General features: G+C 41.2%; 1 protein-coding gene across 1 annotated transcript; it reads left to right on the forward strand.

Annotated features, from left to right (window-relative positions):
• The first annotated feature begins 1422 nt into the window (after positions 1 to 1422).
• Positions 1423 to 3805, forward strand: LOC140273941 (E3 SUMO-protein ligase ZBED1-like). The gene is made up of 3 exons (XM_072369599.1): positions 1423 to 2826; positions 2982 to 3234; positions 3392 to 3805. The coding sequence occupies exons 1-3, from the start codon at positions 2690 to 2692 to the stop codon at positions 3803 to 3805; spliced, it is 804 nt and encodes a 267-aa protein (XP_072225700.1). The 5' UTR covers positions 1423 to 2689.
• The last annotated feature ends 8411 nt before the right edge of the window (positions 3806 to 12216 follow it).

Here is a 12216-nt window from a genome sequence, read left to right on the forward strand (position 1 = left end):
TTTGGGCATACTTTAACACGTTAAAGGGGCTTTTGAAACTGTTATTTTTCACACAAAGGATTTTTCTGATGTGAAAGGTTATAGTAGAGGTCGGTTAAAAAACCTTTTTAAAAGAATTTGAGCTCATTCAAGGATAGTATGATGAGGGGCTGATATACTAACCTTTCCATATATATATATATATATATAATTGTTTCACTGATGTTAATTTGTTTAAAATCTGGTCATTTCTAACATATGTATCGGCCCACAATTTCACAATCGGTGCCTCCAAAATAAGTTCTTTCCTATACTCACATGAGTGAAGTGCACAGTGAATTAGAAGTTACTGAAGTTTATGTGGCCTGTCAGAGGGAGCATCGGGCCCAGTATTCATTGTAAATGCCTTGTGATACGTCTTCGTAACACGTTTTATATAGTACAACCTGTCACTAAAGGAGCTCCACAGTTTGTCTGTCGTACTGCTTTGGTGGAGGTTGTGGGCCTTATAAATAAATTATATTCATATATTTATAAATTCTAAAGATATAGTGATTAAAAGAGGTTGACAACGCCACCTAGGTTTGAGAGCCCAAGACTCTAAAGACACGTACAGGTTCTTAATCAAAACAAGGTTTGAGCAGACTTAAAAAAACAGGAGTCTAACTGGTATTTTACAAGATTTATTGTCATAAAATAGGTAACCCAGCCCAAAATCTCCGCCAAGGATCCCACATCCTCTGGATCATCTCACTCTCCAACTCTCTGGGGCAAGTGACAGACATCCAACTCTGGTGGTGGAACAAGCCCTCAGTCACTCCAAAACACAAGAGTGAGGAAATATCAGTACTCACTGGTAGTCCACCTCCACCTCCACGGCCCTTGAAGAAGGCTCCGTACCCCCCTGCTCCCCGGGCGCTGTAATTGGCTGCCCCACTGCTCCAGTGTATGGCATCTGTCTCCATGAGTGTGTCACCCTGTGCATGTGTGTGTTCAACAGGTCCCAACCTGGATAGGTCAAATGCGGAGGAGTAATATTAAATTAAATCATTTTAGTTATTTACATTGATCCTCTATCATTCAAATGGTTATTAGTATGCCATGAGACTAAAGTTAAAGAAAGTTTACCAGTTTTGACAATAATTAAAACCAGATTCATTCTGCGGGAGGCTCCCTGGGGTTATAATTGGAAGACAGTTTCTCCTGAAATGCCTCAAGTCAAGATAAAGCACAGGTCTGCTACTCAGGCTTTGTGGACTCTTCTTTTATAACGAACCATTACACAGAAATCTGTGAAAATGTGGTTCCTCCTCTCCAGTACCCCCGAATAGACCTTACCAGGGAGGCTGAGGAGTGTGATCCCGTTATTCCTGTCTGACACACATATTATTACAATTTGAATTTATTGATGTCTGTTAAAAATTTGAAATGTTTTTTTCAGGGTTGTCAAATTATCGCGTTAATGGAGATTAATTAATTACAGGGATTTTTAGTGCGTTATATTTTTTAATCACGTTAATCTAATTTTTAATCTCTAATTTTGCTGTTTCTGAATGCCAGTTGCCTTTTTTTAAAATCCGTTTTTATACGTTGGGCTTCTTGTACTTGGGTTGGAAATCAATGGTCTGTCACACCCTGAAGTGGACATTGATTGGCTGTCATTGTGTTTGGATGGTTTGGGATAAGCTGATAGGCTCCCACTGTAGTTGGGCAAGGTGAGGAGACTTGAAAATGGAGGAGCATGTAAGAGTTGTCGGTCCAATGAATGGAAAATTTACATTTCACAAACGCCTCGACGGCACCATTGATAAAGGTAGAGTGATCTGCATTCTTTGTAAGAAGGAGTTTGCTTACCACCGAAGTAGCTCAAGTTTAGCCTACCACATCAACGCAAAGCACCCAGTCGCGAGTGCAGCCACAGCTAACGTTAGCAATTTAGCGATCTATAGCAAAGCTCTTCGCCAAACTAAACTCGAGGAGAACATCCCGCGTATGAGCAAGTCTGCGACCGACAGGCTGACGAATGTTCTTGCCAAGTGGATAGCGATGAACTGCAGGCCGATAAACATAGTGGAAGACGAGGGGTTAACAGAGGTGTTGCAAACTGCGTCCAATGACCCATCATACAAGCCACCGTGCAGGACTACAGTGACGACCAAAATCAGCAAGATGTACGACGGCGAAAAGAAAAACAAACTTGAGATTTTGGTGGAGGATTCGCCCAACTTTGTTGCTATAACCGGAGATCACTGGACCTCAGCTGGCAACCACAGCTATTTGGGGGTGACCGGACACTTTATTGATGGTGAGTGGAACCTCAACTCGTTTGCGCTGACCGTCATGAAAACAGAAACCAGGCACTTTGCTGATAAATGCGCCGAACAGTTCCTCAATGTGGCAAATGACTGGGGAATTGAAAATAAGATATCCACCATCGATACAGATAGCGCAGCAAACATGCTGGCTGCTATGAGAGCCCTTCCATATGAGCACATCGCCTGCAATGCTCACATTCTCCAGAGGACCATCACAGTCTGCCTCGATGGCAGTGGGTTTGCTGGTGTACTAGCAAAGTGCCGCAAGATTGTTGGCCATTTCAAACAAAGCCCTGCAAGTACCACAGAACTTAACCAGCAACAAGTTGCACTTGGAAAAAAAAAGCGAGCAACTTATACAAGATGTACCAACCAGGTGGAATTCGACACTCGCAATGGTCTCACGCCTCCTATGCAACCGAGAGGCTGTCCAGGCTACGTTGGACCAACAGAACAACCACAGATGGGTCATGCTAACCGAAGCTGAGTGGGGGAAACTGCAGAGGCTGGAGGTCCTGCTTGAACCATGCAGGTAAGCCCAAATAAACACCTGTCCATTTTAATGAAATAAACTACACATGTGTCATCCAAAAATGAATGAAAATTAGGTAGTACTTCTCGGGGCAATTAAATTGGAAATTTAAATGTCCAGCGATGTTTATTTTTCAAACTTATCCACCTCTACAGGTATGTGACTGAGCTGCTGGGTGGTGAGGCCTACGTCTCTTGCTCTGTAGTGCTGCCTGCTTTTCGCCATCTGGACCGTGTCATGGACATCACTGATGATGATCCAGCCTATGTGGTGAAGTTCAAGAATGCCTTCCAGAGGGACCTGGAAGCACGGCAAGCTGTAGTCAATGAGACGTGGTTCAAGGTGGCCACAGCACTGGATCCACGTTTCAAGGATTTGAAATGTCTTCCAAGAGAAAAGAGGGAACAAGTAAAGACTATAAGGATAAGCTGGACTATTGAGTCCAATTTTATCAAATCAAGCTTTATTTATATAGCACTTTTTACATATAGGAAATGCAACACAAAGTGCTGCACAAAATAAAATAAATCTACCTGTCCATCTATGTATTCATTCATTCATTCAGGTGTGGACCAGTCTGGAAAACATGCTCCAAGCAGCAGAGCCTAGAAGAGCAGCTACTCTCCAGCCCTCCACAGAGGATGATCAACCAGCTCAGAAGAAGAGGAGAAGCGCTCTTCTGCTGGGGTCTGACTCAGAAGAAGATGGAATGGAGTCCGGAGAGCTGCAACGCTACAGAGCAGAGCCCAGCATCAGTATTGATGACTGTCCCCTGCAGTGGTGGTATGCTCACTCAGGAGCCTATGAAAAGCTGTCAGTCGTGGCACGCAAGTACCTGGCCTCCCCGGCAACCTCCGTACCTTGTGAGAGACTGTTTAGTCTCGCAGGCCACATAGTACAAAAGAAAAGGGCAGCCTTGCTCCCAGAAAATGTGACCAAGCTGGTCTGTCTCAGCGACTGGCTGAAGAAGAAGAAATAAGAAGCATGAGGTCAGCATAGCTGCCATGTCATCTGTACCCCAATTAGAAGTGATTGCTTGATGTTATTTCAGCACTTTATTTTGTGATGATGAACAATGTTATTTTTGATGTGCTAACAGCACTGTGATTGCTGGTTCTGTTTTATTTATTTTATATTATCTGAAGCAGAGGAAAAGCAACAAGTTCAGTGTCCAGTACTTCTATTGATCTAAAAAGTGTTGTTACTGTTTTTTTGATGTGTTAACTTACAGCACTTTATATGGATTTGATGTTTTATTTTATTTTTATTTTCTAATTATTTGGAGATTGAAAAAAGCTTGAAACTAAAGGTTGCAGGCAGTGCTTGGGACTAGTCTCAAATACAGTGGAATGTAAATGGCTCGTACAGCATCTGTTCAAATCTGTTAAAAACAATAAATTACTTCATAAAGCTGCTTTTTTGTTATTTATCACTCTTTTGATTTGCTGCAATAATGTAATGATTTTAAATGGAAATACCTCAAGTTGAAGGCTTTTTTCAGCATTTCTATTAGGTGAGATTAAAATAGATTAATTAGATCAATTAATTACAGATCATAATTAATTCATCTCAAATTTTTTTTAATCTCTTGACAGCACTAGTTTTTTTATGTCCAACAACGTTCTTTTAAATATTTGATGCTAATGATAAAAGCTCCATGATGTCAGATTTTATGTTCAAAGCAGAACATGTGAAACAGCATAAAAAGTGAATGTTGACTTAACAGCATACATGTGTAACTGTGCTGTCGACACAGTGATGTAAACACCAGATAAAGAGAGAGAATGAGCTTTTTACTGTCGGACTGTGTTGACTAAAGTGAGGACAGAAAACAACAGACTGAGCGAACAAAGAGAAAATCAGGAGCCTGCAGGGAAATCTTGCCCCACAGCTGAAAGTTTCTCCTTTAAACAGAGAAGTTTCAGTATTTTTCTGTTTTCACCACACTGCTGAATGAGTTCAGGTGTTGATGCTGATCAGTGTTTCCTGAATATTTCTGTTCTGTTGAAGAGTACTTTTTGTTGTAAATGATGTTGTCAGATTGGTGAATAAAATCTACTCTTTGTTCCACTGTCTTTATATAGAAAGTCCAAGATCTTTAATCTTTCCCCAGGCAAGAGGAAACATGGCTCTGATGAGGCTAAAGAACACGAGCAACAATTTACTAAAAGTTTATTGAACTTTTTGCATCGTTTCATTCCAACAAATACTCCTGCAGTTAAAGTGTTCCACACATACGTTATCTAACTTTTTAAACAAAATCACATGTATACATATATTTAATTTCTATTGAGAAATGCAGCAGAGCACCAGAGTTTCCTCATGTGTAAGAGGATGGAGGTGTGTTTGATGGGTCAAACACACAAAAAACACCTGGGCAGTCAGATCAAGCAGCTTTAAGCAGCTTGGTGTTTTTACTCTCTTTGGCTCCACTTTCTCAAGATGTCCTCTGCTGCGTCCAGAGTGGAGTCCTCCTGTTAGACACTAATTCATATGCTGATGTACATTCCAGCTGCCGTGACACTAAACAGGGAAACTCAGCTTATAACAACAGTAAAATCTATTCATGGTTCAAATATTTTGACCTGTTTTGACTCCCCCTGTAAGCATGTAGTGTTCTAACCCTTCACACTGTGCGGTCAATGCTTGTTCCTTTCAAAAAGGAGTGTATCAACTCTATGTAAGCACAGTGCATAAATATGTACAATAAAAGGGGATATCAAACCCTCAACAATATTAAAAATACGTTCTTTGTCTTTGGAAGAATAATTTTTGAAGAAAATGACCTTTTAATTGACAAGCAAAACTGTTTCTTATTTTGATAAAAGAATCCAAACAAGTGCGTAATTATTTTTTTTTTTCACGTTTTATTTTATTTAATCACATAAATCAATGTAATAATAATTTGTGAAGGATCTTATTCATATTCTTATTTGAATGACACAATAATGCTCTTAACAGATGTGAGAACAATGCACTGATACTTTCAGTCAGTGCAGTTGTTCAGGATGAAAAGATAGAGCCGTACAAAAGATAGATACATTTGAAGTATTTTTATTGATGTTACTGTAACAGGATGTATAGAGATTTCATTGGTTGACTAGTCTTGTGAGCGAAACTAAACGCTGCTGCTACTTTCTCTCTTGATGTTGTTGTCTTTGTATTGTCTACGATGTTTAGGCGTCATATATTTTTTGAAGCGCCTCCACATTGAAGGCAGCTCTGGTCTTTCTTCTGAGGGGTTAAACTTGTCCACTGCTTGTTCTGGTACTGCAAGTTGAAGAGACAAGTCTTCTGTGGCATGTAAGGGGTTTGATGTTGGAGAGTCCTCTGACTGTTTAGAGGCTGGTTCCATTTCGATGACAATGAAAGTTCTTTCTTGATTTTGCTTTGGAAGTGGTTCCTGGACAACGATCAGTGATGAAATTTCCTCCGTGTCTTGAGGTCCCTGCATGACTTCAGGCTGGTCATTCTTTATAATGGTCTACTCCGTCTTTTTGCTTTTGCGCCGACGCTTTTTAGAGGAAACTTTCTCCTTTGGTGGCTCTGAGACATCTTTTGGTTGTGGGACTAATTCCATTTCGATGTCACTCACCAGCTCTGGGACCACGTCTTGTTGTGGCACTCCAGCCTGATGAGCCAAATCTGATGGAATCACTTCCTGTGAGTCTTCAGAAGCCCTTTCTATTTCCTTTTCTTCCACGGTTTCGAAAATCTTCTCTGGTTCCTGGACGACGAAAGGTGATGAAATGTCCTCCGTGTCTTGAGGTTCCTGCATGACTTCAGGCTGGTTCTTTACAATGGTTTCTGGCATCTTTTTGTTCTTGCGCCGACGCTTCTTTTATGTAACGTTCTCTTTTGGTTGCTCAGAGATCGCTTGTGGTCCTGTTTTGTTGACTCCATCCACTTCTGGATTCGATACTTCCACTTGTGAAGCCAGCTCTTCTACAATTATGTTCTTTGGTCGAAGACATATCTGATCTAAATGGAGTTCTGGGAGGATGTACAGCTCTGTTTTTTCTTCTGGCTTGATGATGACGGATAGAAATACAGCCTTCATAAGTTCTGCCACCTTCTTTTCCTGTGTCTTTGTTTCCTCCTCCTGTGCCTTTAGTTTGGAGGCAAGATCAATATTGGAGGCAGTCTTTTCTTTGAGTTGTTCTTTCAAGCTCTCTACCTCTTTTACAACTGACTGATATTCAGTTTCAGATACTGGTGGTTTCAGTGTTTCAATCAATTCTGCAATTACGTCATTGCATTCCTTGAGCTCCTGCTCACACTTTTCACGGAGATGACGCTCACACGTCAAACAGTTTTCCAGGTCCTTCAGTTTTTCCTCAGAAATGGAGCATCTATTCTCTGCTGCGACTCTTCTGTCTTTTTCTCGTGTAAGAAAGAAATTCTTTTTCAGTAGCTTAGTCCTGACAATATCCATCCGATGGTATAAATAGTTGATCTTGTCCTTATTATGTTGGTAAGATTCCTGTAATTTTTCTGATCCATAATCTTCGTCGGCAGCAGAGGCATTAGAGGGAATCTCCTCGGTTTGTGAAATTGGAAACTTCCACGTGACGCGACGTACTTTGGAGGCATGGGGATTATCCTGCACAAGCTGGACGTCCTCGGAATGAGGAGTCACAGTCACAGTAGAGACCTGGGATTACTCCTTTTCCAACACGTCCAACATTGCTGATCTGTTGGTGGGTTCCTCCAAATTTTCATTACTGCCAAAAGTAATGTTATATTTGTAGGACGCCTGAGATTGTTCTTTTTCAAACAGGTCATTTTCTAGGCTTGATGTTAAAATTTCTTGCCTGTTGGTGGGTTCCTTATAACTTTCGTTACTGCCAAAAGTAATGTTATATTTGTTGGAGGCCTGGGCTTGTTTGTTGGTTTCTGAATTTGGAAACTTCCACGTGACGCGACGTACTTTGGAGGCCTGGGGATGATCCTGCACCAGCTGGACGTCCTCGGAATGAGGAGTCACAGCTGCAGCAGAGACCTGGGATGGTTCTTTTTCCTCTTCGTCATTTACTTTTTGAGGAGACAGGTCATTTTCTGACTTGTTGGTGGGTTCCTCATAACTTTCATTATCGCCAAAAGTAATGGTATATGTGTAGAAATCCTCAGGTAAATCGTCCTCTACCATGTCACACCACTGAAGTGGAGCAGATGATATCTTGGTTTGACTCATTTTGCTTGTTGTTTTTAAGAGCTTGTCAAAATTACTATTTAAGATAGTAACTAAGTGTTGTTTTTAAGAGTTTGTCAAAATTAATATTTAAGATAGTAATTAAGTGTTGATTTTTTAGATGATGTGAAAACCGTTTGCTGTGACTTTCAAATTTGCTTCGAAAACTGGACGTGTTTCTTCAGATAAACTCCTGACGAACTGTGAAAAAGGAGTGAAAATGTCTGGCCTATATAACATTTGTGATGTCAAACAACATCAGTGGTGATATCAATTGTGATGTCATCATCAGTGATGACCAGAAGACCAGAAGAGAGATTGTGATGTCATCAGTGATGACATCACAATTTAGTGAAGACTAAAAAACAGGAAGACTAAAAAAGGGCAATGGCGTTCCGTTCTCAGTCACCATCTTGTGTGTTGTTTTGCTCTCTTGTTCAGTTTTATGATTATACATTTTTAAACGTTTTTCTGTGAAATCTCAAAATATTATTGTCCAGGTCAAATTTAATGCATTCATTGTATGTTATGGTACTCACGACTGCTTTCTTAATTTCTCCACTGGAAAATTGGACCTCATTCTGTAATGATCTGTCTCTCTTCTGGTCTGTGATTCCAACCACAGATTCTGAATGGAATTGAAGTCCGGATTGCAGAATGTTGATTTTTGTTCTCTGTTAATCACTTGACGACTTCAGCTGAATACTTCATGTCACAGAAGGTCCACTTCTGCCAGTTTTTCAGCAACCAGTGTAATGTTTCCCACTAGCAGTGTTTTCCAAGACAGAATAATGTCAGTTTTTAAAATGTTTCCAAAATAAACCTTTTTCCACATTCAAACTGAAGCAGACACCCTTTCCACTTTTAAGATTAGGCTTAAAACTTTCCTTTTTGATAAAGCTTATAGTTAGGGATGGCTCAGGTAATCAATGACAAATTAAATCAATTTGAGAAGAACATGTCAGCAGTCGCTGTTAAAAAGCCTTATGGCTGTGGGGAAAAAGGACCTCCTGAACCTCTCAGTCCTGCAGCTCAGTGAGATGAGCCTCTCACTGCAGCTGCTCCTCTGTCCTGCCAGGATGCTGTGGAGAGGATGTTTATTGTTCTCAAAAAAAGAATACGATTTCCTCCTCATCCTTTGCCCCAACACAGCACCGAGAGGATCTAGCCTTCTGCCTACCACAGAACAAGCCTTTTTCACCAGTTTGTCCAGGCACCTACAGTTTTGTCTTAAGTGCAACTCCCCCAGCAGACAACAGCATTGAACAGTGCATTGGAGTGATCAAACATGCATATCATATCTCTACAGACATGAGCCGTCTCAGAAAGAAGAGACGGCTCAGGCCCATCTGAACACTGAACGCTAAGGACAAACTTTTTCCTTTGCGCCTTTGATTATGAGCGAATATATCCTACTAATGTGTGAGTCATTTTGTCATTATCACCCGTCTTGCATAGGTACTGTACTTTTCAGCAGCATTAGATTTCTAAGATAATGTGTCATTTGGCAGGTCAGACATGATAGTTTGTAGTATTTTGGGTCCAAACTCTCTATCAAGGCAGACAGCATGAAGGGATGTTTACAGACTGTGTTTGGATCTAAATGTGTCTTTATTCTGTATGAACCTGCCATTGTCTCACTGCTCTTTGTATCAATAATGCAGATCAGGACCACTGAGCTCCTGCACGGAATCCCTCATTGTTCAGCAAACATTTAAAGTCAGAGTGAACATTCCCGGTTTCCCCAATTGTCACTGTCAAGTACAGTCAAATGTGCTAAAGTTTATGTTTTCTTGGCACGTTTACTTTTCACCAGAGGAGAGGTGCTGCTGAGCAGAATTTTTACTTCCATAAAGATTCAAGTTACATACACATAATTAACCTCTTGGTGACTGAATGATTAATAGAGGTCCATAATTCATGCATTACTTCAGAAAATTCCTAAGATTGCTGCAGAGCAGCATGATTCTCCAGAGAAACCTCATCTGAGCTCTACTGTCACCACTCCTGCAGCACTCTCTCCAGAAGATGGAGACCTTGTGCCAGTGTAGAGATTCCTGCCCGAGCACCAGAGACATCACAGTTAAAAGTCTCAGATGATAAGGAGTTGTTGGTGAAAATATAATGAAGCATCTCAAAAATGTTTTAACCACATTTTCACATTTTTCTGTGTAAGGGTTCGTTATAAAAGAAGAGTCCACAAAGCCTGAGTAGCAGACCTGTGCTTCATCTTGACTTGAGGCATTTCAGGAGAAACTGTCTTGCAATTACAACCCCAGGGAGCTTCCCGCAGAATAAATCTGGTTTTAATTACTGTCAAAACAGGTCAACTTTCTTTCACTTTAAAAGACCACTGTAATATACACAGTCTCATGGAATACTAATGACCATTTGAATGATAAAGAATCAATGTAAGTAACTAAGATGACTTTATTAAGATTACTTTATTGTCATGTAGTCACACGAAATGACTCTCCGCATATGACTCATCCAGGTTGACACCTGTTGAACACACACATGCACGGGGTGACACACTCATGGAGACAGATGCCATACACTGGAGAGATGGGGCAGCCACTTCCAGCGCCCGGGGATTATGGGTGGTACGGAGTGGCGAGAGTAGGAATGGAAGTTATTGGAGGACCCACTCTAACCACAGAGCCTGATAGGTTGTGGGTACAGTGGGACACGTTACCCCGGCGGCTTTCGATTTGCTACCAAACATAGAACTGGTTGCAGAATAGTCGATAGAGAAAGTTTCCAACTTGGTTGTAAAGGACGGGGCCAAAGCCCGAAGAAAGAGATATATATGCACACCATGTTCTGAAGACATGGCAGCAGTATGTCTGAGTTACCAACGATCTGTTGGTAAACACACTCTTCCCTGGGTGGGCTCGAACCACCAAACTTTCGGTCAACAGCTGAATGCGCTGGCCGATTGCGCCACAGAGACTCTATGGACAGTGTAATAATTGTGTCTAAAAATCATAAACCTTCCAAGACCCGGCAGTTAATTATTGTCCTCTGTGCAGAACATGAGTCAGGCATAACTTATAAAATCTATCTGAGTCCTACTGTCCCTCTCAGAGGACATCCTGGGCTCTGTTTTGATGCCCCAGTTGTTGGGATCTTTTGAAAATGGCGGGAATTTCAACGTCCGTGTTTTACAGCAACAAGAGAGGTTAGTCGACAATGTTTTGCAGATATCATGTTTCTATTGTTAAAAATCTATTTTTTCTTTAATATCAAAGTCTTTACTTCAATTTAGTAACATTTTTATGAAGACACAGTATTTTTAACCCTTTAAAAACACAACCTCTATGTAATGTCCTTTGTAGTGGACATCAGGACTCCCATTTTTAATACATCAGGGAGCAGAGGGCTAAGTGAGGCAGAGAGGATTTTGCTATGAGTTGTGGATGGAGATTCAGATTTGATGAGATGGATGAGGCCCAGAGAGAGGAGGAAGATGAAAGTTCAGAGGAGGATACTGCAGCTGTTGAGGAGCCTGAGCCTGAGCCGAGAAACACCCATCGTGTGTTATGGATCAGTAGCAATGTGTAAGCTCTGGTTTTGATGTTTATTACAGTGTATAGCAATGGAAATGAGAGCAGTTTTAGTTCACACTCTTGTTCTAACACACATTGAACTTATACCTCTCCTTTCTTTATCACTTAAGTTTCAACCCTATTGTGGAAGACAGCAATTCTAATGACAACACTGGACACATCCATCAGAACTGGAAGCCCTCTGACTACTTCCAACAGCACATCGATGACCAAGTTTTTAAAGAAATGTCAGAACGAACAAAAAATCCGGAGGTGTTGATCACTGGAGGAAGTCTAAAAACCACACCAGAGGAGCTGAAAACCTTCTTTGGCATGTCTATGTACATGGCATGACTCGGATACCCTAGGATCCGGATGTACTGAGCGGCGAAGACAAGGGTCCCAGTTATAGCTGATGCAATGAGTCGAGACAGATTCTTCAAGATCAGGCAGTCCATCAAAGTCACAAATGATCTTGACATCTCTGATGAGGAGAAGAAGCGTGATTCCCTCTGGAAGGTGAGACCTCTCTTAAACAGAGTTTCTGTTTAATCTGCCTAGGCCAGGGAAGGTATTTGTAGATGAGCAGATAATTCCATTCACAGGCCGGTGTCCTGTACGACAGTTTGTGCCCGGAAAACCAAACCCCAC

The sequence above is a fragment of the Leuresthes tenuis genome, unplaced genomic scaffold, assembly GCF_036924035.1.
Source record: "Leuresthes tenuis unplaced genomic scaffold, fLeuTen1.0.hap1 SCAF_17, whole genome shotgun sequence".
NCBI lineage: Eukaryota > Metazoa > Chordata > Actinopteri > Atheriniformes > Atherinopsidae > Leuresthes > Leuresthes tenuis.